The sequence below is a fragment of the Ochotona curzoniae genome, unplaced genomic scaffold (genome assembly GCF_017591425.1).
Source record: "Ochotona curzoniae isolate NIBS_2020 unplaced genomic scaffold, NIBS_Ocur_1.0 contig_3819, whole genome shotgun sequence".
NCBI lineage: Eukaryota > Metazoa > Chordata > Mammalia > Lagomorpha > Ochotonidae > Ochotona > Ochotona curzoniae.
Genome location: NW_024466004.1, coordinates 4,598,940 through 4,625,862, shown reverse-complemented (window position 1 = coordinate 4,625,862; position 26,923 = coordinate 4,598,940). Strand labels below are relative to the sequence as shown.

The following is a 26,923-nucleotide window of genomic DNA, read 5'->3' as shown; positions in this document are numbered from 1 at the left end:
AGAAAAGATGCACATGTTTGCAGAGGTCATACAGCTAGTGAGCAGCTCACTGTGTAATTCTTGCTCACCAACATGACTGAGTGTGTCAAGCACTGAATACACACAAAAAACTTACAGTCAATATAATTTTTAATACTCCTCATTCCAGCTTACACTTTCAAGATGTTAACTTTATGTTTATTCTTGATTATGTATACCATGGGGAAAAAGGGAGTTTAGGTCACAGGTAGTTAGATTTTACCTGAATGGTGTGGGAATCACTGGCTTGGCCAAGAATTTCCAAGAGAACTGGATCAGATACAAAGAAGAATCTTGGAAAGAGCAATCGCTTCTTCTCCAAATACCTTAAAATAAAGTTAACAGCTTATTATTCAAAGGAGTTTTGTGTGTGTTTGTGATTATCTGACATTTTTTAAATTTAAGACAAGCCACTAACATCATCCATAAGACCATAACAAATACACATAGTGTTTCCTGTTGGCCTCTGGAATGTCTCATGAAAGCAGAGGCCATGCTACACCCAGAATGGCACTGGGGAAAACAGGAAACTCAGAGCTCAACTAACATATCAACTATTAGTCTCTTCTTTCTGAGAGTATAGGAAAACTTGCAGCTTAAAACCCAAGATGAACACAAATCATTTACCTCCAAACTTGACATTCTGAGAGTGAAATCGGGGATAACTAACCATCAATCCACGACACAGGCATGAATTTCGACAAACCAGATAAACTATCCCTCTATTTCAAATGATGTTGAAAGTTAGCTTCCTTGTAAATACATTACCCATGAATTTGTCTGTCTGGTTAATTGTTTTCTTAGGATACAGCTCTACTCCATGCCTGTAGTGGGTTGAATGGTAGCCGCTAAAATGTTAAGTCTACATCCCGTTCACAGGAATCTGGAAAACAGGTCTTATTTAGAAAAGAGCTCTTTGCATATATAAAGTTAAGGATTTTAAGAAGAGGTTATACTAGAATGTTCAGATGAGCCTTAAATCCAATGACAAATGTCATGAAACACACCAGGAAGAGGAGAAGGTGCAATGAAGGCGGGGACATTGGAGTTAATGTAGCCCATGAGCCAAGGACGTTGGAGGCCCCTAGAAGCTGGAAAATGCAAGAAACGAATCTTACATAAAGCCTTAAGAGAGAGCTGATACCCTGATTCCAGACTTTTGCATTCCTTTTTTTTTTTTTTTGGATGTATTTATTTGAGAAACCAAATGAGACAGAGGAAGAAACAGACAGAAAGAGGTGCATTAGCAGAAACTGGATCAGAAGTAGAGCAGCTGAAACTCGAATTAGTACTCCAATGTGAGATGTTGGACTACAAGCAGTGCGTTACATCACTGTACCACAGTGTCGGCCCGATTCCAGAGGTCTTGTCTGCTTGATTTGTAGTCACCTGCTACAGCAAACCCTATGAAACTGAAGGGATGCCTTTTTTCACCCGTCCTCAGACTAGAGACATTTTTCTTCCAAACAAAAATTAAATTTACCTAAAACGTTGCTTTTTTATTTCCCACATCAACCATCACTACAAAACTAGCAGTCAAGTCAAATAGGAATGTGCTTGGGATAAAACACCTCCACATATATAAAATGAGTAGTATTTAAAAATGAAGCTCACCCTGTGAGTGACTTCTGACATACTTCCAATTGTTCATGCAAGTGAGGCAAAAGCTGTCCCATGGTTTCATCCCCAACACAGCAACTAATCACATTGGGATTCTCGTGAGCTCGCTGCATTATTTTTATCCATGACTTGTCAATATTCTGAAAACGTTTGGCTTCCTGCAAACAAATCCGTCGTCAGTCAAGATTAGCATTTGGATAAATGAAAAAAAAAAAAACAAGTTTTCATTTCGGAATGTATTATGGTTTTTGAAATCAGCTTCTGTTAGTCTCAAGCTACATCATTTAAACAATTTTCCTCATCTGAATTAATTTTGAACAACAAAAACCCGAAGTTACAAAACTGCTTATTAAGATACTGCTCTATCACAATGGGGTGTATCACTTATTTGTTTCCTTGCATTTAATACATTTTTCAAAATGCCACATGATTAATTTGCAGAGCTATCAACTAAAGTTCAAATCTGGTCTTTCAGCACCCCAGGTGTTTTGGTTTGATGAGCAAACTGAAGAAGCATGAAAATAATTTGATCTCAAGACCCTTGGGATAATTAAAGCTCAACAGAACCCCAGGAAAAGAAGAAAAGAGTAAAACATAAAATCAAGCTTCATTTACACTGTTATAAATTTTTTTTTTTTCTTTTTACCATGGAGTCTTAAGTTTTGCATTCAACTGCAAAAATGCCTCTTGAAAAGGGCCTAACAATGACAGTATTTAAAAAGTATTTTCTGCTTGAAAAACAAAAATGATAGATTTCAGTTTTATATTTTAAAAAAAAGGTTTTGGGGCTAGTGTAATGGCTTAATCCCTCTCCTCTATTCAAATGTGGTCAGATTCCCATATGAATTGGGATTGTAGTTGATATCCCAGCTGCTCTACTTTCAATCCAGCTTTCTGCTTGTGGCTTGGAAAACAGTGGATGACAGCCCAAGTCTTTGGGACTCTTCACCCTCCTGGGAGACTCAGAACTTCCTGACTCCTGATTTAGAATCTGCTTAGTTGGGAGTGCTGTAGCCACTTGAGCAGTGAACCAGCAGATGCAAGATCTTTCTCGCTGTCTCTCCTCTCTGTAAATCTGCCTTTCCATTGAAAAAAAAAAATCTTTTAAAAAAATACTTATGTTGCAAAGGGAGACCAGCCATATACAAAATCCTTTCATCTTTAATTTTTAAACTATGAAGACCTTATTTGTAGATACTGAAATTTAGAAAGAGTAGGCTTATTTTAAAAGAAAGGTTACCTTCACAGACAAAAATTATCTGGTTTGGGCATGTATTTAAAAGACCTCTAGAGACTTGTTTTAAAGGTTTGATTCCAGGCTTCTCAGCAACAACATGTTTCTCATTTGTTAGTGGCAGACTTACAAACGGCTCATTTGTGCTTACAGAATACAGATTAATTTTAATGCTATCCTCAGAGTAATATTATAAGGTTAACTCTTGGAAGAGAGGAGTATTATAATTTAATAGTACTAAATTTGGAATGTACATCATATCCTGAAATCTCGAAATTATTCAGTCTAAAACTGTGAGATATTTCTTTCTGCTAATATAAATCAGAGGTCAGTACTTTTTTTTTTTAACTTTTTGGAAAGGGCCAAACAAACCATCATTATTCCAGTCTTTGTGAACCATGCAGTCTCTGTCGAAGCTACTTGGCTCTGCTGTATGTCATTACAGCAGCCAGACAATACAGGAGGGAATTCTTAAATAAAAAAAAAAAATCAGTCTTCAACTTCAAATAAATATATCTTTGAATCCCATTTTCCATTAGCTTTTTGAAATACCTTTATATAAATAAGTGCCGGTATTCAATAAAACTTTATATACAAAAACAACTCATTAGGCCATAATTTTGCCAACCCTTGGCCACAGTCAAGATTTTGACATGTGTCCTTTTTTTTCAGGTTTATTTATTTTTATTTGAAAATCAGATTTTATAGAGAGAAGGAGAGAATTCTCCTTCTATCCACTGGTTTATTCTTCAAATGGCTGCAATAACCAGAGCTAGCCAGGAGTGAGGAGGCTCCTCCAGGTCTCCCATGCAGGCACAGGGTCCCAAGGACTTCGGACATACTCTATTGCTTTCTCAAGCCACAAGCAGAGAGCCAGATCAGAAATGAGGCAGCTGGGACAAGAACTGGTGCCCACAGCGATGCTGGCACTACAGGGTAGAGGATCAGCCTGCTATACCACAGGTCCCAACACATGTCTTTGTGAAGACTTTCGCAGGGACATACAAAGATACTCAAAGGTTCACAGCAAAAACAAAGGTATGAATTTATCTGGATACAAATACATAGAGGGAGCCCGGTGCAGTAGCCTAGTGGCTAAAGGCTCGCCTTGCACGTGCTGGGATCCCATATGGGTGTCAGTTCATGTCCAAGCAATCCCACTTCCCATCCAGCTCTCTGTTGGTGGCCTGGGAAAGCAGCCAAGAATGGCTCAAAGCATTGGGATCCTGCACCTGCATGAGAGACCCAGAAGAAGCTCTTGGCTCCTGGCTTTGGATCAGCTCAGCTTCAGTAGTTGTGGTCACTTGAGGAGTGAATCATCAGACAGAAGATCCTCCTGTCTGTCTCTCCTCCTCTGTGTATATCCACCTTTCCCATAAAAATAAATAAATCTTTAAAATATGCATATATATTAAATATCATTATATCATACTATGTAAATTACTATATACTCTTTTCTACAATAAAAAAAAACATAGGAAGAAATAATAAGGACTCTTAGAGTACTAGTAATATGTTGCTCTTAATGTTGGTGGTGAGTGTGTTCAGAGGACCAAAAACTTAGATGCATTACTTGGTATGTATACTATATTTCAATAAAATCTTAAAAAATATTAAAGTAATTTTCTGAAATTACTGTGCATGGTTTTCAAAAATAAATTTACCAAAATAAACTCCTATTTTTTATAATTTATTTTTATTAGAAAGGCAAATTTACAGAGAGAAGGAAAGATAGAGAAAAGATCTTCCATCTACTGTTTCATTCCCCAAATAACTGCAATGCCCAGAGAGTACCTATATGGGATGCTGGCACTTTGCAGGCTAAGGATTAGCCAACTGAACCATCACACCAGCCCCGAAACTCATACTTTTAATTCCACCTTATCATTAACTTTTTGAAGTAATTTTCTATAGGCAACACATATAAAGTTATTTTACCAGCAATTATAATAACCATTTTTACCTGAGGCAGCTGTTTGGCTATATCTCCCCCTACAAAGACAGCTTCAAGATAAACCCAGAGGTTCTGTACAATGAGCCACTCTTCAATGATATCTGAGGAAGTAGACAATTTATATACCCAATTCTGGATATTTTTTTTAAATGGAGCATTATATCTAAAAGTGAACAGAAAATACTTCAAGTCAGATTCAGAAAACAGGATGGCTTAACAGTCAATTCCAGGAAAAACTTTCCTTTGAGAATGAACATTGTGTCTTCACAGACAAATCTCTCAATATAATAACCTCTGATGACATCTGAAATGAATAAAACCAATATATATAGTGGTGTCACTTGTGTTGACCCAAGAATAAGGAAAATCAGCCAAGTTTCATGGCATGGAGGCCCAGGAATGGATCTGTGTTGGCTACTTTTAGGAGTTAAAACAAGGAAGATTATTTTTCAAGTCTTTCTGTGAATAAAATCCAAATGGGGACTACTTGCAAGAACATAGTCAGTGAAACTATTGGAGCTAGAGAAATAAATCACAGCCCAGGGATTTTCCTTTTACAAATGAAAAGTCTTGAAGTTTCATCCACCAAAAGATAGATCATTTCTTAAGGAACAAGGCAAATCAAGTTTTCGAAGATCAGGAGAGGGTTAAATATCTCTGGGTTCACCGAGCACAAGATCATTACAAAGCCAGAGTCCAGCTTGTGTTCTGATGGCCACTAAGCTGCATGTTCTCCTCGCTCACAGAGGGCAGATTCCCCCAAGCACTGAAGCTCTACTGAGCCTGCAGTGTGGGAGAGCTCCCTAATTGTTACTCCCAAACAGCACAGCTTATTTTCTGTTCCCTACGTCTGGCAGAAGTGTTGTTGAGAATCCAAGCTGTCTAGAAAACTGAGCACAGTAAAGGACAAAAGACAGAGTGGGTTCCAAGCAGGACATGATGGAAAGCTACTGCAATTAGAACAAGAAGCTGACTCTTGTGCCAATGGTAAGCAGTTTTGGTGTGGTGTTGTGGCATTTCTAGCTAAATGGCTCTTGTTGGCAAGCATCTTCAAATGTTTTCTTTTATCCAGGACAGACTGACTTAAAGATGCTCACATTGAAAATGGGGTGTTTCTGGGTATAGTGCAGGGCCTAAGTGCAACCCTTTCCTTCTCTGGAAGTCTGTGTTATACATGGAGTTAGGAACCAAGTAGAAACAAAGTTGTTGTGGCTGTTTAGACTTCAAGAGGCATTGTTTTCTAACACTTAATTTATACTGTCCCTCTGGCCACTGGTTTAGAGCTAAAAGGCAATCAATATTCCAAAAACAAAGCAGGTATTTAGCCTAGAGGTTAGGATGCTGTCTGAGATATCTATGTTCCATATCAGAATAACTGGGCTTGAGTCCCAACTACAGTCCCAATTCCGTCCTTCTGAGAGTGCACACCATTGAAAGGCAGCAGGTGACAGCTCATGTACTTCCAGCCCTGCTACCCATGTGGGAAGCTCCAACTCAGTTTCTGGTTCCTGGCTTTGCCCTGACCCAACCTTGATTTATTTGGGGAGTGATGCAGCAGGTAGGAACTCTTTCTGCCTTTGTCTTTATGTCTCTTTCTGACTCTGTTTTTAAACTAAATAAGTACATTTCTAAAATTATGTTTAAATGTGCCAAAAACATCTTCACAATCAAGATAGGAAGCCTTCATATAATCCCATGAAATCAGAAATTCACCAGGAAAGTTTTACAATCCAGTCCTATCTAGAATCAAATCTTACCCATGGAGCCATATCATTTCCTTCTAAATCACATCAAGGTCCTGGAGGCTCAGTAGACACTATTCACTACAAAGTTAAGTCTCTGGTTCTGGAAAGGATGTCCAGATCCACTTGGTACTGTAAATATCTCTAGAAGGAGAATATCCCACAATGTGACAAATTCTTATGCATTCTTACATCTTTGCCTGCAGGGCCTCAACATTGAGTTTATAATCTGGTTACATCCAGGCAGGCAGAAAATTAAGAAAGCAGAGGATGCAACTCAATAAAGGCAACTCAAAGTTCCTTGGGATGGAAGCTTTACAGATTTGTACATTATCCAAATACAAAGCTGCCACTGGGGCCTGAGTTCATGTAAGACATCACTGTTCAACCAGTGATCCCAACCTCAAGAATGGACAAAAAAACTCCATGTTCTCTGGGCACTGATCCATGTACCTGATGGGGTTGGGACATATTTCTTATGTGTATCAGCGTAACAAACAGAGTAAAGAATTATGCATTGCTAATTCCCATACCAAAGACCTTAACTATCTTAAGTCCCATTGCAACTTTCTAAAGTCAGGAACACCTTTAAGCTGGATCAACATGCTGATTCACTGAAACCACACTGCAAGGCTCTCATCTCTGAGCCACTAATAATTACTGTTTTCTTGTGTGGCCAGCAAATTTTCACTGAGGCACTGAGTGAACGTGTGAACAGGGTTAACCAAGGAAGTCAATGACAACAAATCAGAGAAACAACAAAAGATGAACAAAGAGATCATTATATCCGTGGAAGTCAATATTCAGAGATTAAGTGCCAATTTGGGAGAAGTTTGTCTGAAAAGACAGGGTAGGTGAGAAAAGCTCCACTAAAGGAGAGAGGAGGCCAACTACACAAGGAATGGAATTCTTACAAAGATGGCCAGGAGCCAGCAGTTTAGCAGAATATTACATGATGTCAGAGCTGTAAAATTGGATTTCTCCCTTGTACTTCACAACCTTAAATTCCAAAGTATAACATTACCTGTTGTTTAGTAAGGAACCTAAGACCATTAAACTATCCTCCATCAAAGTGATGATTTCTCCTGATTCGGTTCCTTTGAGCAGAAGCTCTCCTTTTCCCTTGAATGCTGCAAAGCTCAAGTTTTGGTTGGTCCAGTTTTCAACCACCTGAGCCAGCTTGGCTTCAATATCCTTCTCCTTAATAGCAGATATGCAAATATCCTTCAGAGAAAAACCAAAGAATAAGGTCATGGCATTTTTTAAAGACCATTATAAAAATCACAGGATATGTTGTTGGAAGGCATGTAACAGTCATCAATTCATGTCATCACCATAAAGCCTCAAAAACAAAAAAACAGATTCAAGAACACTGTGTTGCAGGTTCACACCAGAACCTTGTGACTGGTCATTTTTCTGCTTCACATTCACGAGGTAACAAAATTGAAATCCTCGTCTTTATTTTTAATTGGCATTTTTTGGCTAAAATAGAGATAATCACAGCTGCCCCATCGAACCCAAAGGTTAGTTATAGGAATCAAATGAGAATATATGCAAGAGTCCTACAAAACTTTTCAAGGAATATCACTAAATACCTGCCTGCCCCTAGTAGGAACATCTCATTTGTTTAAACCTCAACTCGTTTTTCTTGTGGGCTTTCCTTATATCGTGAGAATCTTAGGAAGTCTCACAAGGGAAAATGAAAGCCACGTATTCTCCCCTGCCAAACCTCAGCTTCTTTTCGTGCACACCAATCATAATATCACCACGAGTCATAGTAATAAGTTGTAAAGGTTGGGAATGATAGAGATCATCTCAAATTTGCAGAACGTGTTATAGAGAGCAGCCAGAACACTCTAACAAACACATCTGCTTGTATACTCCTTGGGAAGAAAAAGGAGGTGTTCCTTCCGGGACCAACAATAAGGTCTAATTCTCTTGCGTACCTCAATGTCGTCTTTGTTTTTAAGAAGCGGTGCTTCCATGATATTTCTAAGACAGAAAGAATCCGATTCCACGTCAAACGGGGTTCCAGTTAATTCAGAGATGCGATCCCAGTGCCTCTGCTTCATTGCCTTGTTGGTCATCATCTCCAGCAGAGGGCAGGACTCACTGAAGTCATCAATTCTTTTCTTGAGATCCAAGAAGGCTTGCCAATCCTTAAGTCCTTTGGGAAGTTTACGACATCTTTCAGAAAGAAACAAACAAAAAAATTTTACCTATTTCTTTTAAGATTTTACATCCGTAAACCAACATTAACGAGGGCTAAATTAGTTTGTGAAATACTTGTAGGACCCTAAGGAAAGCAGGCGCTATAAACAGATAAGTTAATTCAATCGAAACTCACCTGTTTTGAAATTCCTGCAGTTCTGCATTAATTTTTTCAATGTCTACATCTCCCCAAAGTATTTCATAATAACCACTAATACTGCCCATTACGGTGTCATACAGACCGTAGAGCTTCTGCAGCAAGTTTAATTCCTTTCTGGGAAACAAAAGAATTAGGTCACACACAATGTATGTTTTTAAAATATACTCCTCTATTGCTGGTCAGAAAGTATTCATCCAATGACTTATTTCATGCATTATGTGAAGTATGTCTTACAGACACCAAAATGCATATAACTATATCAGTTTCCAATATAAAGATTTTGCTAGCATTTTATCAATAAATTCAATTTTACAGTTCATATCTATATATTCATATATATGTACACCAAATCATAATTTGATAGTAAAAATGGCTATATGAATTTGTAAATAGAAAATATAAAACTTTTTACAAATCTAAGACACAAACTACAGTCTAGGTTATCTCATTTTCCCAATTCTTAATTCATTTTGGTTTTTGTCATTCTAGGGACTATTTGATAATTATCCAATGACTAGTTGCAATTATGCTAAAAATGATTAAAATAGTAATAATATAAGTATAATGATTTTTTTTACTATTGCAAAATTCTTCACAAAGGATCTTTAAGCTTGTGAAAATGCACTTAAGGAAAAATATGAATTTAGACTTTCTTGAACCAACATAAATTTTTTTTTAAGATTTATTTATTTGAAAGCCATCTTTACAAAAAGACAGACATACACAGAGAGATCACCCATTTGCTGGCACACTCTCCAAATAGTCACAACAGCCAGGATGGGCCAGACCAAAGCCAGGAACTTCATTATGGTCTCCCAAATGGGTGCCCAGACCTATGCTATTGGGTCATCTTCAGTTATTTTCCTATGTGCATCCACAGATTAAATGGTTAAAATATTCTCTTCAGGAACCATCATGTTGATCCTACCATGAAATTCTCCATCTGAAGGTAGTCTACATGTTAATTTCTAAAATCAAAACCCTAATAAATGAATATCGCCACAGTCCTAATGTTGCTTTTGAGAAGTTACATCAAGAAGTCTCTTAAAACATACTTGTTTAAATCCTAAATCTTTTTTAAAAAATAGATTAGCCATCAATCTCAAATTAATTGTAAGTTTATTCAAGGAAGAAGAACATATTAGCATAATTGCAGTAAGAATGGAAGGGGCAAGGCCAGTGTTGCAACACAGTGAATGAAGCCATTACTTGCACTGCTGGCAGATAGTATCTGAGTGCTGGTTCCACTTCCCATCCAGCTTCTTGCTAATGCACCTGGGAATGTAGCAGAAGATGGTCCTAGTGCATGGTCCCCTGCGATTAGGTAGGAAATTAGGATGTGTTCCTGACTCCTAGGTTTGTCCTGTCCCAGATCAGGCTGTTACAGCCATTGAAGAGTAGGCCAGCAGATAAAGGATCTCATTCTCTATATTTCCCTCTCTCTGTGAGGCTCTGTTTTTCAAATAAGTAAGTAAATAATCTTTTGAAAGAGAAGGGAAACTAGTACAACTATTCCTCTAAATAAATGTTATCCAAAATGCTAATGTTTTTGTACAATCACAGATACTATTCAAAACTGAGGAATAAAAAAGTAAAGCACAGGCTAAAATAAAGCCATGTATTTTTGTCATGTATTTTCTACATTCCTAGAACATTTCTTTTATATTTAGAGACTGTGGGTGCAATTGATGAGAAAGCACAATTAAAGGGGAATATTTAGGAATGTTCCAAACTAGGTTCTTCTTTTGTATGACAAAGAATTTGATGGTGACATCATTTTTCTACTGGACTGTATTTCATTATTTGCATGTAACAATCATACAATTTTTAAACTTACCTAGTTTTATGCAAAATCTCATAGTCAGTCACAGGCAATCCAAAAAGTTGTTCACCAGATGAATATGTAACAAATTTCCTCCACAGATCATCAAAGTTGGCCTATAACAAAAAAAATTTTGAGTTGTACTAAAATATGACCCATTTGATTCCCATAAAGTAAAAAGTAACATAACCAGGATAAAAGGCTGCGGGATATTTAATAATATCTATGAAATAATGACTTGTGAAGCAAATTTATACCGATACCAAGTTACCACAGGAAAAGTCAAGCATTTAGGAAAGTTAGCTTTCTAGCATTCTAAAAGTAACTGTTTCATATAAAATTATTTCTTTAATAAACTAAGTCATCTCCAGAGCTTATAAATTTCACGTTCCCACACATGCATCTGAAAGTAATTAAACTGTATATTAAAGACCTTAAATTTAGGCCTTTTCACTAATTTGGACTGACCATCTTGCTCTTCTACAATGATCAAATGGGTGAACTCTTAGTATAATTCATTCAATCTTGTTTTCTCTGCATGCAGTAATGAGTCTATGAAGTGAAAGATTCAATTTTAACACCATTCAAAATCATTCTAGCAAGTCAAACTGGCACATGTCTCACAATTTTTTTCCTTTAAAATTGGAGTGTGAGTATCCTACATTTGGAATGCCACACATTCACAGTATTCAAAACACAAACCGAAGTAGAGATAACGTGACCGTGACAAAGACAATGTTGTTGCTTTACCCAAAGGTTCATGTCTTAGGATTTTAGCTTCCTCTCTGTCTCCTCACTCCTGGGTCTCCACACAAGTGCAAATTCTGCCTCACATGCTTCTTCCCTCTTCCCTTGGCTAGTTCTATTCAAGTTCTCAAGGTGCAGCTTCCTCCAGGAGGACTTCTCTGCCCCAAGAGCCCCGTTTGAGTTGGAAGCCCCTTGCACTGGTTTCCTACCTAAAACATAGTCTTCACTACATTGCTCTGGAATTACTGCTCTCAACATCAGTCTCCTTACTAGATTATAACAGTTTCCAATGAAGAACTATTTGTTCATCAAATTCCTATTGACCAAGCCACAGAGTAGACATTTGATACGTATTTTTTTTTTTTGATTGAGGAGAATACAGGTAAGATAGAGGGCATAACAAGAACCACACACGTTCTTCAGCCACTGTGGAAAACAGGAAAAAGAACAGGAACAAAGAACTAAAATGCCTCCTGCTCCACAGAGCCTTATTTACACAGAAATCCGTGAATTTGCAAAACATCAGTACAAATAGGTGTGTGCTTTTTCTTGAATCCCAAAGGATAAGATAGTTTCCAAATAGAAAAAAGATGATGCCTGGCCAGCTCCAGTGTGCATTATATGATCTGAGACAGCACAAAGGAAAGTGAAGTTATACTATTAGATACAAAGGAAGAAAAAACAATGGATCATAAGTGAAGCCATTTGCCAATATTCAACATCTTGCTCTGATTAGTTTTATCGTACTGTGAATTTTCATTACTTGGCAAATGAGACACTTAGAACTAAAATAAGGTATATGAACACTGAAGTTGGAAGTCAGATATTTTCCTCTAAAAATACAGAGATATTACATGAAGAAGAACAAGGAGAGACCATAAAGAAGTAATCCATTGTATCATATGGCCGAAAGGAAAATAATCTGCATATATTTTTCTTTTAGAAGATAAACCCTAAACTTTTCCCTAAAATCATTTTTAAAATAATCCCAAATTGTGGCTTTACCTGAAATATCTGCAGCCTGTTGCTAGCTTCTTGAGGTGGTATATTTGGAACCATGGGTCCTTCCTGTAAGAAATAATATAATCTCCATTTTCATTCTTGTTTTAAATTTATTTATTTGAAAGAAAGGGAGGAGAGAGAGAGAGAGAATATCTTGTGCACAACACAGTAGCCTAACAGCTAAATCCTCACATTGCATGCATCAGGATCTCACATGGGCACCAGTTCATGCCCCAGCTGCTCCACTTCCCATCCAGCTCCCTGCTTGTGGCCTGGGAAAGTAGTAGAGGACAGCCCAAATACTTGGGACCCTGCACCCACATGGGAGACCCAGAGAAGGCTCCTGGCTTCCAGCTTTAGAACAGCTCAGATCCAGTGGTTGAGGCCATTTGCGGAGTGAACCAGCAAATGGAAAATCTTTCTCTCTCTTTCCTCTCTGTAAATCTCACTTTCCAAGAAAAATAAATAAATCTGAAAGAAAAACAAAGGAAGGAGGGGAGGGAAGGAGGAAGGAAGGAAGGGGGGGAGAGAGAGAAAGAAAGAAAGAAAGAAACAAACAAACAAACAAACAAACAAACAAAGAAACAAAGAAAGAAAGACAAACTAGTACCTGCCAATTTGACCCCAAATGCTTGGAACAGGCAGACCTGAGCCAGATCAAAATCAAGAGCACGGAATTCCAGCCAAGGCTCCCACATGGGTGGCAGGCCCCCAAAATTTGAGTTGCCTGCCAGGGTGCACATAATCAGGAAGCTAGAATCTAGAAGCAATATTAAGATTCAGTCATGCACTCCAACATGGGATGCATGGATCTCAAGCACCTGCCTAACCTTCCACACTATAATACCTCTCTCTACATTTTCATTCTAAATCAAATGTAACTTTGGATTTACCTGTTACTTGCTTTTTTAAAAAATAAGCATTGTTTTTAATTTAAATGGTCAATTCTTGCCCTGTACTTGAAGCTTTCATTTTTTAAAAAATGTTTCTTATTGTTTTATGATACAGTTCCATAGGCTCTGGAATTTCCCATCTTCCTTCCCAAGTTCTCTCACTCCCCTCTTGATTTTGACTCTATTATTATACTGTCTGGTCCTTCATGAACAGTCGTAAGTCCATCAGGCTGTCACTGAAGTGTTTCTCGACATTGTATGTCAGGAACCATGTACTAGAGCCACATTGAAGCCATGTCAGGAGCCATGTACTAGAGCCACACTGAAGCCATTTTAAATATAGAACTATGGGCCGGTGGAAAAACCCCGGCTGGCTAGATGCTTGGGAAAGAAGTTATGAAACTAATCACACGCTTAGCTTCAATTGTTTCTAGCAACTGTTTCAGAATGTGATTTATGCCGTACCTGATTACCTATGCTATTGTCGATATGCTGGTTACTATTGTTGATATGGTGGCTGCTCAATAACAATCGGTCTTGAGACCATGGCTTGTGTCCCAGTTTCTCCTTTCCTCCCTGAACCTTAGTTACTGAAGAATATAAAAATCCTCAATTGAAATCAATAAACTGACAGCTTGATCAGACATCCTGTCTTGCTGTCCATTCTTCATGTCTCTCGTCCCCCATTCTCTCCTAGGTTGGTCTCGACCCCCACTGACTGTCCTTCTAGACGGGACAATTGTAGGCATGAACAATGTCGGAAAGTCCAGCATCCTACTATCAGGACATTTTCAACTGTTTCGCTAGGAGTCCATCTTCGATCTGGATACCTGGAGACATACTGTACTATGTCACCACACCTGAGCATGTCAGTCTATGCTATACCTCCATTATACATCCCCTTAAATAGAGCCAGTGAACACAGTTCACAACAATGAAAAAAATCAGTAAATTTTCATCAACATGAAGTTAAGGAACATGCTACAAAAATACCAATGCATCACCAGAGTGATGAAAAAAGAAAAAAAATTCTTCTTGCAGAAATTGATGCTACTGCATGATCCATGTGGTGCTGAAGAAATTACAATAAAAACCAGAACATCATTACCCATGAGATGTATCAAAAACAGTGTTGAAAGGGACATTCACAATCCCAGGTGCTTACGAGTAATCAAAATGTCTTCTATGGATGATTGATTAATGAATCACAAGAACTTATTGAAAAAGATACAAATGACTAGGAAGTGTGAAAAGGTAAAATTCACAGCAGAAATAATTAAATTTGACACCAAACAATTGCAAATTGAAACAAACAAGAGCCATTCCCTGAAAAGATGAGCAAAACAACCCCTTGGCCATATTAGCATTGAGCATCACCAGGGGACAACCTCTTAAAATCAGAGATGAAAAGAAATGGTTCCAATTTTTTGCTCTGTATGTGGATCATGATCTTGGCATGGTCAGTAATAGGGACTGTAACTTTTTGCTGTCCAGGTATATTTAGAATTTTCATGCGGGGGTCTATCTTCATTTTTTAGTAGATACATCTTCTGATTATTTTCCTTGATTCCTGCTAATCTGATCTTTATTACCTCCTTTGCTTGTGGGGTTACATGTGTGTGCTTGTTCTCTTTTTTGTTGTTGTTATTTTTGATGGAAGGTGTCTTACATTAGAGCAAATATATGACATCTGTCCTTTTGAAATTGACACATTTCATTTAGCGTAATGATCTCTAGTTGGGCCCATTAGGCTGCAAGCTATATAATTTCATTCTTTGTAATAGCTGACTAATATTCCATACAGTAGGAGACCCACACTTTCTTTATCCAGTCCTCTTTCAATGGGCGTCTAGGTTGTTTCCATGTTTTTTGCAACTTTTGATTGTGCTGCAATGAATACAGGGGTGTAAGCTGCTTTCTCGTGTATCAGAGCCTTTGGATATATTCCCAGGAATGACATTGCTGGGTCATATGGTAGGTTGGCTGAGTATTCTCCATACTGGGTTCCATAGCAGTTGCACTAGCCTGCAATAGCTTGCAATGCAGCAGGATTCCTTTTTCCCCACATCCTTGTTAGCAGCTGTTATTGGTAGTTTTCTCTATGTGAAACATTCCCACTGGAGTTAAGTGAAACCTCAGTTTTGTTTTTATTTGAATTTCTCTAGGAAGCGTGAGCATTTTTTTCATACGTCTGTTAGATATCTGGATTTGTTCTTTTGAAAAGTGTCTGCTCATTTCCTTCTCCCATTTCTTGACTGGTTTGTTTGTTTTGTTGTTGTTGTTGTTATTGTTGCTATGGTTATTCTATTCTTCGTATATTATGGATATTAGCCCCCTGTCTATTGTGTAGTGTGCAAAGATCTTCTCTCACTCTGTTGATTGCCTTTTTGCTCTGTTGATTGTTTCCTTTGCTGTACAAAAGCTTGTTAGTTTGATGTAGTCACATTTGCTTATTTTGGTCTTGACTACCTTTGCTTTTTTTTTTTAAGATTTATTTTTATTGGAAAGGCAGATATACATAGAGGAGAGACAGAGAGGAAGATCTTCCGTCCGATGATTCACTCCCCAAGTGAGCATAATGGCCGATGCTATGCTGGTCTGAAGCCAGGAGCCTCTTCCGGGTCTCCCACGCAGGTGCAGGGTCCCAAAGCCTTGGGCCGTCCTCGACTGCTTTCCTGGGCCACAGGCAGGGAGCTGGAAGGGAAGTGGGGCTGCCGGGATTAGAACCGGCGCCCATGTGGGATCCTGGGCATGCAAGGCGAGGACCTTAACCACTGCGCCACCGTGCCAGGCCCCTACCTTTGCTTTTGATGATTTTTCTAGGAAGTCTTTGCCTGAGCCTATATCTTGTACAGTATTTCCTTTGTTTTCTTCTAAAAGTTTGATGGTTTCTGGGTGTAGATTTAGATCTTTTATCCATTTACATTTGATCTTTGTGTATGGTCAATGGTGGGATCTTGTTTCTTAGTTCTGCAGGCTGCTATCCAGTTGTCCCAACAGCATTTATTGAGGAGACCTTCCTTTTTCCCTGGATTGTTTTCTGTTTTCCTGTCTAAGATTAGATGGCTGTGCATGAATGGGATCCCTTCTCATGTTTCTATTCTACTCCATTGGTCTTTCTCTCTGTTCTGTACCAGTATCAGGCTGTCTTGATTACTACCACCCTATAATATGTCTGAAGGTCTTTGATTGTGATCCTTACAGTTAAGTTCTTACTGGGCAGGATAGTTTTGGGTATTTGTGGTCTTTTGTTCTTCCAGATAAACTTTTTTTTTTTTATCATTTTTCCTAGCTCTGTGAAGAATGTTCTTGGTGTTTTTATAGGAATTGCATTGAATTTGTGTATTGCTTTTGGTAATATGGACATTTTGATTATACTGAATCTGCCCATCCAGGAACATGACATATTTTGCCATTTTTTTAAAAAAGATTTTAATTTTTATTATTTTTTTTATTGGAAAGGCAGATATACAGAGAGGAGAGACAGAGAGGAAAATCTTCCGTCCGATGATTCACTCCCCAAGTGAGCGCAACGGTCGATGCTATGCCGGTCCGAAGCCAGGAGCCTCTTCCGGGTCTCCCACGCAGGTGCAGGGTCCTAAAGCTTTGGGCCATGCTCAACTGCCTTCCCGGGTCACAGGCAGGGAGCTGGAAGGGAAGCGGGGCTGCCAGGATAGAACCGGCGCCCATATGGGATCCCAGGCGTGCAAAGCGAGGACCTTAACCACTTGCGCCACCGTGCCGGGTCCTATTTTGCCACTTTTTAAAGTCTTCATCTATTTCTTTTTTCATTGTTTTGTAATTTTCCTCATAGAGATATTCCATGTATTTAGTTAGATTTACTCCAAGCTACTTCAGTATCTTCTCTGTTATTTTGAAGAGTACCATACTGATTAGTTCTTTTTCAGCCTTAAAGTTGCTTGCATACTCTAGGGCCATTGATTTCTGTTCATTTCTTTTGTATATTGCCACTTTACCAAACCCTCATACAAGTTCCAGCAGTCTCTTAATTAAATCTTTGGGTTTTCCTATGTATAGGATCATATCATCTGCAAGCAGAGAGAGCTTGACTTCCTCTTTTCCAACTTGAATTCACTTAATTTCTTTTCTTGTCTAATAGCACTTGCAAGTATTTCCAGTACTATGTAAAACAAGAGTGGCAATAGTGGACCTCTGCCTAGTTCCAGATCTTAATGCGAAAGCTTTTTGATCCATTCTGTTAATCCATGTCTTTTGATTGATGAATTTAGGCCTTTTATTTTTTTAAAGAGATTTATTTATTTTTATTGCAAAGTCAGATATACAGAGAGGAGGAAAGACAGAGAGGAAGATCTTATGTACGATGGTTCATTCCCCAAGTGGCTGGAGCCGAGCCAATCCGAAGCCAGGAGCCAGGAGCTTCTTACAGGTCCCCAACGTGGGTGCAGGGTCCCGAGGCCTTGCGCCATCCTCAACTGCTTTCCCAGGCCACAAGCAGAGAGCTGGATGGGAACTAAGACTACCAGGATTAAAACTGGCACCCATATGGGATCTGGCACACAGATGATAAAATGCTGAAAATTTACATCCCATGTTTACCAATAGGAGCTCTGCAAATTTCACTTGTGATTATTAATAATGATGCTGTTTTTGTGTATCAAAATAAGTGATACAAAGTTTGAGAATAGTCTTCTTTTAGTGACAGCTTAGCCCAGTATGGAAATGGAAATATATATATATATATGTATATGTATATATATATATATGTTAAATACTTAGAAGAAATAGAATGTATCATGAGTCAAAACAACTCCTTAGGGCCCTGTATCGACAAGGGAGATCCAGAAAAAGCTCTTGGATCCCGGCTTTGGATCAACCCAGCTCTGGCTGTTACATCTTTTTTGAGAGTGAACCAATGAATGGAAGATCTCTCTGTCTCTTTCTCTTTCTCCTTCTCTCTCTATAAATCTGCCTTTCAAATAAAAATAGATTTTTTTTAAATGGAAGAGCTTGTGTTTTTGATAGCTGCAAATACGCAATAATCACCACTTACACGTAAGGTACCTCTTTCCCAGGGTTCCTCATTTTCATCTGACATAAGCACGATACAGTACGTTTTGATACACATCCTGCAAAGACTTAAATTACCGTTTCATATGCTTCAGCAAAGTTTGTTACATCCTCACGAAAAATTTCCACAGATTCAAGCAGATCACTTTTAAACTTTGGCTGCACTTGAACTAATTCATCTTGCACAGAAACCTAGAATAAAAAAGAATGGTCAGAATAAGATTGGAAAAAATTTCACAAATGAAAATGACCATTTTATTCCAACAAGTTTATTATGTCACAGGTGTCCTACACGAACAAGGGTGTTTCTACTTATAGAAAATATATGGATGATTCAAACACACTACAAGAGGCTCAAAACAATATGCTGTCTCATTTAATCCTTGCAACAATCCTATTTGGTAAATTGTATCATAGGAATATTACACTTATTTCACAGGTGAGTCAACCTGAAGCACACAGACACCAATCAGCTTCCCGCAAGGTCCTGGGACCAGAACAAGACTCAAAATCTATCAGTGTGATTCCAGGGCCACTGTTCTTAACTACTATCAATCACTTCACTTAGCCATAGATCAGAAATAAATTGAGTTTCAGACTGTGGTATATAACAGGTTATCCTTACTTAAGCATGGTCAATGGGCTTCAATGCTCACAGCTAAAGGGACATGGAAACAACCCAAGCAGATTGCTTCCATTGAACAATAACAGAAAATTGATTCTCAGTGTATCTTGATGGATACTTCCCTATGTGCTTTCTGATGTTCCCAATTAATAAGCAAACATTTCTCAAAGTGATTAGTCAATATCAAATGTTAATTGAAATAACTGAAAATATGCAATTTTATGCACACCATCTCAAGGGAGCCTCACATTGTACATAAAAATGTTAATATTTATATGAGCACACAAAGAAATTGAGAATTAAAGATTATGAATTCATTTAATTAATGGTGGCAGAGGTACAATCATTACCCACGACCTCAATTTGAGTTTTGTGTTATTTTCTGCTAAGCCTAGCTTCATTATTAGAGACGAATCTCTCCATAAACAAAGAATTTCAAGCCAAACTCAGTATTTCGTAAAATTAAAGAATGTAGACCATCCCTTAGAGACCATTTTTAATATCTAACTTGCAGTGTATAAATGTTCACCAATGTCAAAATACTTAAAGAAACGTATGGCTATAAATACATACATGAAAAGAAAGGACATCTCAAATTAATAACCTAAGTGTCAACCCTAACAAACTAGACAAAGAAGAACAAACTAAACACAAACAAGAAGGGAAGAAAAACTATAGAGTACAAGCAAATACTATTGAGAACAAACAAAACCAGAAAATTCATAAACTTTTTTTTTCTTTGGATAGATCAGTGAAATTAGGAAAGCTTTGCCTAGACTAATTAACCAAGAAAGGAAATCAGATTAAAAAGTTGTGGCGATTTTCTGGAGAATAATGTAAATATACTAACATGCTGAACTTAAAAATACTCAAGATTGTAATTCTATGATGCATGAGTCCCTCTTCTAGAAATTATACAACACCAAACCCTATACATACTATGTATCTTCCTATAATACACACTTACAAGATTTAATTTATAAATTATACACAGAGACTGAAAGCAATCAACAACAGGAAAAAATAGAACAATATATAATGATATGATATAATAAAATTATGGGGGTAATATATTTGGCCTAGTACTTAAAAAAAAAAGAGTTAAAATGGCCACACCCCATGTCAGAATGACTGGGTTCAGTTCTCAGCTTCAGCTTCTAACTCCAGCTTCCCACCAACGTAGACCCTGGGAGGCAGCAGTAATCACACTTGTTGGGTCCTTGCTACTTACATAGGTGTCCTGGATTGACTCTCTGGCTCCTGGCTCAGGTCTAGTCCGGCCCTGGCCACTGAAATCATTTTGGGAGTGCATGCATGTTTGCTTGTGCTGTTTCTTTTCTCTCTTGCTTTGGTACCTCTCTTCTTCCCTCCATTCCTCCTTACCAAAGAAACTGTTTCCTTTTTTTAGTTACTTTAACTATGTGATTGTGATCCTTTTTTCTCTTACGAGAGTCAAGACTGTGCTCAGTGCAACGGCATACAGTGGATTAAGCTACCACCTTCAATGCCAGCATCCCATATGGGTGCCATTGAAAATCCCAGCTGCTCCACTCCCAATCCAGCTCCCTGCTAATGTGCGTGGGAAAAACAAACAAAGATGGCCCAAGTGCTTGGGCTCCTGCCACCTTCCACGGGAGACATAAATGAAGCTCCTGGCTCATTTCTAACCTGGTTCTGGCCCAATCCCAGTCACCGTGGCCACTTAGGGAGTAAATGAGCACAAAGATCTCTGTGTGTCTCTCCCTGTCTGTAACTGGGTCTTTCAAATAAATAAATAACTCTTTTTAAAAGAAAGCCAAGACAAATATTAATTATTTTAGACAGTGGATAACTGAAACCATGGAAAGTAAAACCTCAGATTAAAGACTACTTATTTTTAATGTTTATGTATTTGACCACAGTCTCTTTCAAAAGCTTAGTATAAAGCAATCATTTTCAAGACAATGTGATACTGACATTAAAATAGAAATCCTTATAATCAAAACAATAAAATTGAGAATCTGAAATAAGCCCTTATATCTATGGTCAATTCATTTTTTAAGATTTATTTTATTTTTATTGGAAAGTCAGATATACAGAGAGGAGGAGAGAGAGAGAGAGGAAGATCTTCCGTTCAATGGTTCACTCCCCAAGTGACCTCAATGGCAGGAGCCGAGCCAATCTGAAGCCAGGAGCCTCTTCCAGGTCTCCCACATGGGTACAGGGTCCCAAAGCTTTGGGCCGTCCTCGACTGCATTCCCAGGCCACAGGCAGGGAGCTGAATGCGAAGCAAGGCCACAGGGATTAGAACCAGCACCCATATGGGATCCTGGCACGTTCAAGGTGAGGACTTTAACAGCTAGGCTATCGCACCGGGCCTTATGGTCAATTAATTTTCAACAAGGGTGCCAAAATAATTTACTGGAGAAGAGATAGTCATAATAAGTGACATTTGAGATAAACACATATCCACACATATTTGCATATAGTTGAACCCCTATTTTACAACATGTACAAAAATTAACTCAAGGGGCCAGCATGATGATTGAATTGGCTAGCCTCCCACATCCAAGCACCAGCATTCCATATGCGTGCTGGTTCATGTTCCATCTGCTACTCCAAGCTCCCTGCTTGTGGCCTGGAAAAAGCAATGGAGGATGGACTAAAGCCTTGGGATCCTGCACCACGTGAGAGACCTGGAGGTAGCTCCTGGCTCCTGGCTTCAGATCAGCACAGCTTTGGCCATTGTGGCCATTTGAGGAATGAGCCAGCAGATGGTGTGTGTCTCTCTTTCTCTGTGTAAATCGGTCCTTACAAAAAATTAACTCAAGAGACCTAAATGTAATAATGTAAGGATTAAAATTATATTACACCCTAAGTAAACAGGAGTAAAGAATCCTAACCCTGATCGGGCAATGGTTTTCCAACATACAATATCAAAAACTCAAGCAAAAACAACAAACAAAACCTAATAAAAATTAAAAACATTTGTGCTTCAAAGACACCACCCAGAAAGCGAAAAGATAACCCACAGAATGAGGAAAAATATTTGTAAATCATATATCTGATAAGGAATCTATATGCAGAATATATACAGAGTTCTTGCCAACTCAAAAAGGACAGAAGACCTCATTTTAAAAAACAAACAATAGCTTATCACAGTTCTCCCAAGAGTATACATAAGTGGAGAACAGAATGACCACATTAAAATGACCTGAAATCATTATCCTTCAAGGAAAATAACTACTGGTACACAGGACAGCATGGATGAACCTTGAAAATTTGGGCTAAGTTAAAGAAATCAATCACATAAGAGTATATTATGTGATTCTGCCTACATTAAATGTCCAGGAAAAGCAAATTCCCAGAGACAGAAAGTCGATTAGTGGACACTAGGGCTGGCAGAACAGGGAGAACAGGGAATGACTGCTAATGGGATTGAGCTTTCTCTGCAATAATGAAAATATTTTAAAATTAGATGATGATGGGCCTGCAACTCTGTGAATATACTAAAAAACAGTGAATTGAATACCTTAAAATAATAAGTTTTATACTATGTGGGTTACATCTCCATACAATTACTATAAATAAAAACATACAAAGCTTCAAAAAAGAATGGAAATGCAATTTCTGGAGTTAACAAAGCAATAAAAATAGGATAATTAAATGTTTACTTACAGCTTTGCTCTGCAATTTGTTGAAAGAGTATCTCAGCGTATCAACAGCCTCTGACTCTTCTTTGGTTACCTCAACTTCAAATCTGTTTAAAATGGCATAGGCTTCCTGCAGGTAGGAATTAGAGTTCAAAACTGTCACAAGTGCAAGCAATTGCCACATAACTTAAATGTTTCTAAACAACATGGTGCATATCTTAGAAGACGGCATATTCTAGAAGGGTAGTTTCCACAAGCACGCATGTGTGCTCGCTTCGGCAGCAAATACACTTAAATTAAGCATGTACTCATTTAAGAAGTACTTTAAATTCTCATTGACTACCAGATTTTGACTCAATCACAGACTCTGAAACACGGATTTAATTAGCAGCTGGGTGTTTCTAATGGAAGTGAAGGCAGCACTCATCAAAATATATTACGCTAGATAAATATCCCTAGAATAACTTGTTGTGTCTTTTGTCCTTGTCAGCACCATGAAAGTCCATTCTCACACTCAAACACAGGTCAGTCATGTAAGTTGAAGAAATCAAATGAAATGGTGACATTGAAAATATTCCAAAGGATTCTAATGATCAAAACTATTTGAATTGCCTTTGCCCAAGGGATACATAATAAAGAATTAAACCTCTACAAGTCAGGGGGAAATTGCATGATGATTATATAATAATTACATGAGAACTTACTAAAACTTAATGGATAAGTGGTCAACATCCCAAATTTAGCCAAGTGGTTAGGCTGACAGCTGGGACACTGCATCTCCTATCAGATTGCTCAGGTTCAAAGCCCAGATCCATCCCCTATTCCAGCTTCCTACTCAAGTAGTGGAGTCTCTGTCACCATGTGGGAAAGCTGCATGAAACTTCTGGTTCCCAATTTTGGTCTGGTCCAGTCGTGGTCACCGCAGGCATTAGTGGAATGAACAGAAGAACGGTGCTCTCTATCTCTGTCTCTCAAATGTTGTTATTGCTGTTTTTTAATTTGAAGAAACTCAAATTCTAGGTTGGCACTTGGCTCAGGGATAAATTGCCACTTGAGATTCCTACAAGGCATTGCTTCTCCTCTAGAGCCTCCAGAAGCAACAGCACCCTGCTAACACCTTGATTTTTGCTCCCTAAGATCCTTTTTTGCACTTCTGATCTCTAGAACTGTAAAGACAACCAATTTGTGCTGTGTTTTAAACCATTGAGTGTGTGGTAATTTGTGATGGCTACAATAAGGAAATAACACAATGCTCTCTTCTGGAAACACCTTTTGTTGATCTAAGTTCTAGCACTTGACCCACCAGCATACTGCCCATTCTGTCTATGGTCCTTAAGTGAGACCTACACTAACTTCAGAGTGAGATTTTTGGAGAACTTGCCCAGTGTGTTGTAGTTGTAGAAGTGAAGCAATCATTCCTTCCCAAAAAATGTTGCCAAAACTGAACACTGTCTAGTCAAGCACAGCATCACTAACATTAATATTCTGTAGTATGCTGTTCATTATTGATAACTGTCAAAATTCTTCCAGAAGACAATAAAAATCAGTAAAGAGAAATGGGCAGACTGTGCTATATAATAGCTGAAGAAATGTTAATAGAATTTCTCTTCTAGGAAGTCTTTATTTACAACAATAGCATTTCAAAGGAAGGAAAATACAATTGTTCCTTACTTCAATTGGTCCCAAAGTCATGTCCATTTGAATTTCATTATCACGAATACAAGCCAAGGCTTCCATTGCAAATCTGACATCATCTAAATCACGGATAGGTCTAGATAACTTTTTCAAGTATTCATTGATAAATGAGATCATGTCTAACATTTTCTTTTTGTATTCTTCATTCAAGTATCGACACAGTAACATCTTCCATGCCTTAGCCTCAATGGATAAGGCTAATTTCATTGGCTCTGATAAAGTGAAAAGAGATCAAAATAAAAAGCAATTGACATTCTCAAACTGTTTACTGTGCGTAAACTGTTCAGTTTGGTGACCAATCACCATACGTGGCTCTTAAACACTTGAACTGCAGTTAGCCCACATTCGATGTGCTGCAGTTACTCAAGGACTTAATTCCTATTCCCTCAGGAGTGTGTGCATCTGTGCTTGAGGGGGACCCTGGAGCCCATGACAGACAATTTCTGCAGTTCTAGAGCTGTTCTATATGAACCATGATGTTTCTGACCAGCTCATTAGAGCCCTCACACATGCCCCACCCACATTCTCCTCTAGGAACGCCACATAATAAAGTAAAATCTACCATTTTGTCCACCAAACAGTAAGTCTAGTTTTCTTGTTATCCTACTCCCTACTGTATCCACATAGTTAGAAGATTTGCATAACCTGGCCCTGTACTCAGGCCTAGATGATAATCCTCAATCAGTCCTTCCAGGGAGTTTTAGAATGAGACTTGACGAGGATCCATGTATCTTGGAAGCATAAAAAGTCATGCATAAAGAGAAGAAAAGAGAGGCAGAGGGAAGGGACTTCCTTAGCTTCCTATACAACCTAGGGTTCTGGTCCATTCCAAAGGCCCCTCTGCATCTTGGGCATTGAGATACATGTTTTTCTCTGATTGTATCTCATGGGTTTCTACTCCTCTGAGTAGCCCCGTGATCCCCGTCTGCCAAGTTTGAAATATGACTGTTCCTCTCTCAACTTCCAACAGTTAACTGAAAGGCCTATGGAGCTAAGAAAAGAACCATGAAGCTCGTGTGTTGATTAAGACCATCATGCTTGATGAGGTCCTTTCATGAGCCTCTGGCCTCCTTTTCCTCAGACATTGGGATTCAGCCCATTTTCTTCTTTCTTTACAATGGGAGTTATCCATTCCATGGTTTAGTTATCTAGAACTAGATACTAGAACACTGCTACAGTTGCTTTTCTGCATTAAGGAACATAGTGTGAAACATTATAAGAAGACAGATAGAAATTTACTCTAAATAATAGAGGGAAGTTTCCAAAACTACAGAATGAGAGTCATCACTCACACTTGGCAAATAGTTTCAGTTATCCAGCTAAATAATCCCTGTGAATACTAGGATTCTCCTGCAACTTAAATTCTTTCTGGACAGATGTGGCAAGAATATTGAATATCTATTTTACATCAGCTTTTACCCAGTTTGTTAAGTGTCTCATATAAATTCATTCATTAGGTGGATATGTCATTATCATTGACGGCAGAAATGGAGGCAGGAGGTTAAGTAACCCAAGGAGCAAAATTTGAGAACCACCTTTACACTGACTCCTTGAAGATCAATCTGAAAATCTGCTTAAGGTAGATCACTGATGTTAAATATCAGTTTAATACCACCTGAAAAATAAAAATCTTTGCACAAACGTGAGGCGAGAGCCTTTTTCTGTAACCATGGTAACAACTAGCCACCCCAACCATACTTTAAACCCAAACCACAGACCAACTCGACTAAGTTTTCAGACTTTCACAAGCCAATCAATCAGTGTCAGTCTCACCCTTTTCAATGTCAACTAAGTAGAAGGAATACATTCCAAGAAACCCAACACTGCGCATCAGCCAATCAACAAGTCTCGATGGGGCAATCATTCTTACACAGATGATGTGAATCCGTCACATCCACGATCTTTGAACTTCCTCCTGAAGACCAGAAAGCTGCCCCCATTAGAGACACTATGCCTGACCCTTCTGTATGAACCAACAGATATAATGAAGTCTTTGTGCTTCAAGCATTACATGGTTGTCTCATCCTTTGATACATGAGCCCCAAATGTGTCAACTTCTCTGGAGATCTCAACCCATTTCACACTTACTCATGTACAAAATGCTTTCCTTACAGTAACCTACAAGAGAATTTCACCTGCAATTTTAGTTATTTGACTACCAGTTTCAGAATCAGCCTGTGCAATATGCATGTATGTACTTATGCATGCATATAAATGAATACTGGTAGCCCAAAAGAGCCTGGCATCTATAATAGTATATCAAAGTAGCCTAATCATTATTTGATAAATAAAATAACACTTCATGTAAAAATACAGATACTTCACATAACAAACACTTCTACAATACCTGTATGTAACTCAAGTGCTCCTACAACGATCACAGGCTTCAACTCATCAATCTCCTGTTCAAAGGTAGCATAATGTAGAATTTCTGATCTGATTTCAGTCAGAGAAGGGTTTTGAGCCAAAAACTCCTACACAGGAAAGGAACAATTAATTCACATTTTTCTTCAGTTTTT

At 38.3% G+C, this 26,923-nt stretch overlaps 1 protein-coding gene across 2 annotated transcripts in view; it reads right to left on the bottom strand.

Moving 5' to 3' along the window:
• The window catches only part of DNAH8 (dynein axonemal heavy chain 8), a 288,139-nt gene that overhangs the window by 171,331 nt on the left and 89,885 nt on the right, over positions 1-26,923 (bottom strand). For both annotated transcript variants that reach the window (XM_040982961.1, XM_040982963.1), the window contains exons 24-35: positions 26,752-26,878; positions 24,381-24,616; positions 22,735-22,839; positions 18,531-18,644; positions 12,514-12,576; positions 10,777-10,877; positions 8,916-9,053; positions 8,515-8,755; positions 7,593-7,792; positions 4,836-4,989; positions 1,633-1,796; positions 242-344 (exon numbers count right to left, since the gene is read on the bottom strand). In XM_040982961.1, coding sequence (XP_040838895.1) covers positions 242-344; positions 1,633-1,796; positions 4,836-4,989; positions 7,593-7,792; positions 8,515-8,755; positions 8,916-9,053; positions 10,777-10,877; positions 12,514-12,576; positions 18,531-18,644; positions 22,735-22,839; positions 24,381-24,616; positions 26,752-26,878 — 1,746 coding nt within the window. The remainder of the gene's footprint in view (positions 1-241; positions 345-1,632; positions 1,797-4,835; positions 4,990-7,592; positions 7,793-8,514; positions 8,756-8,915; positions 9,054-10,776; positions 10,878-12,513; positions 12,577-18,530; positions 18,645-22,734; positions 22,840-24,380; positions 24,617-26,751; positions 26,879-26,923) is intronic.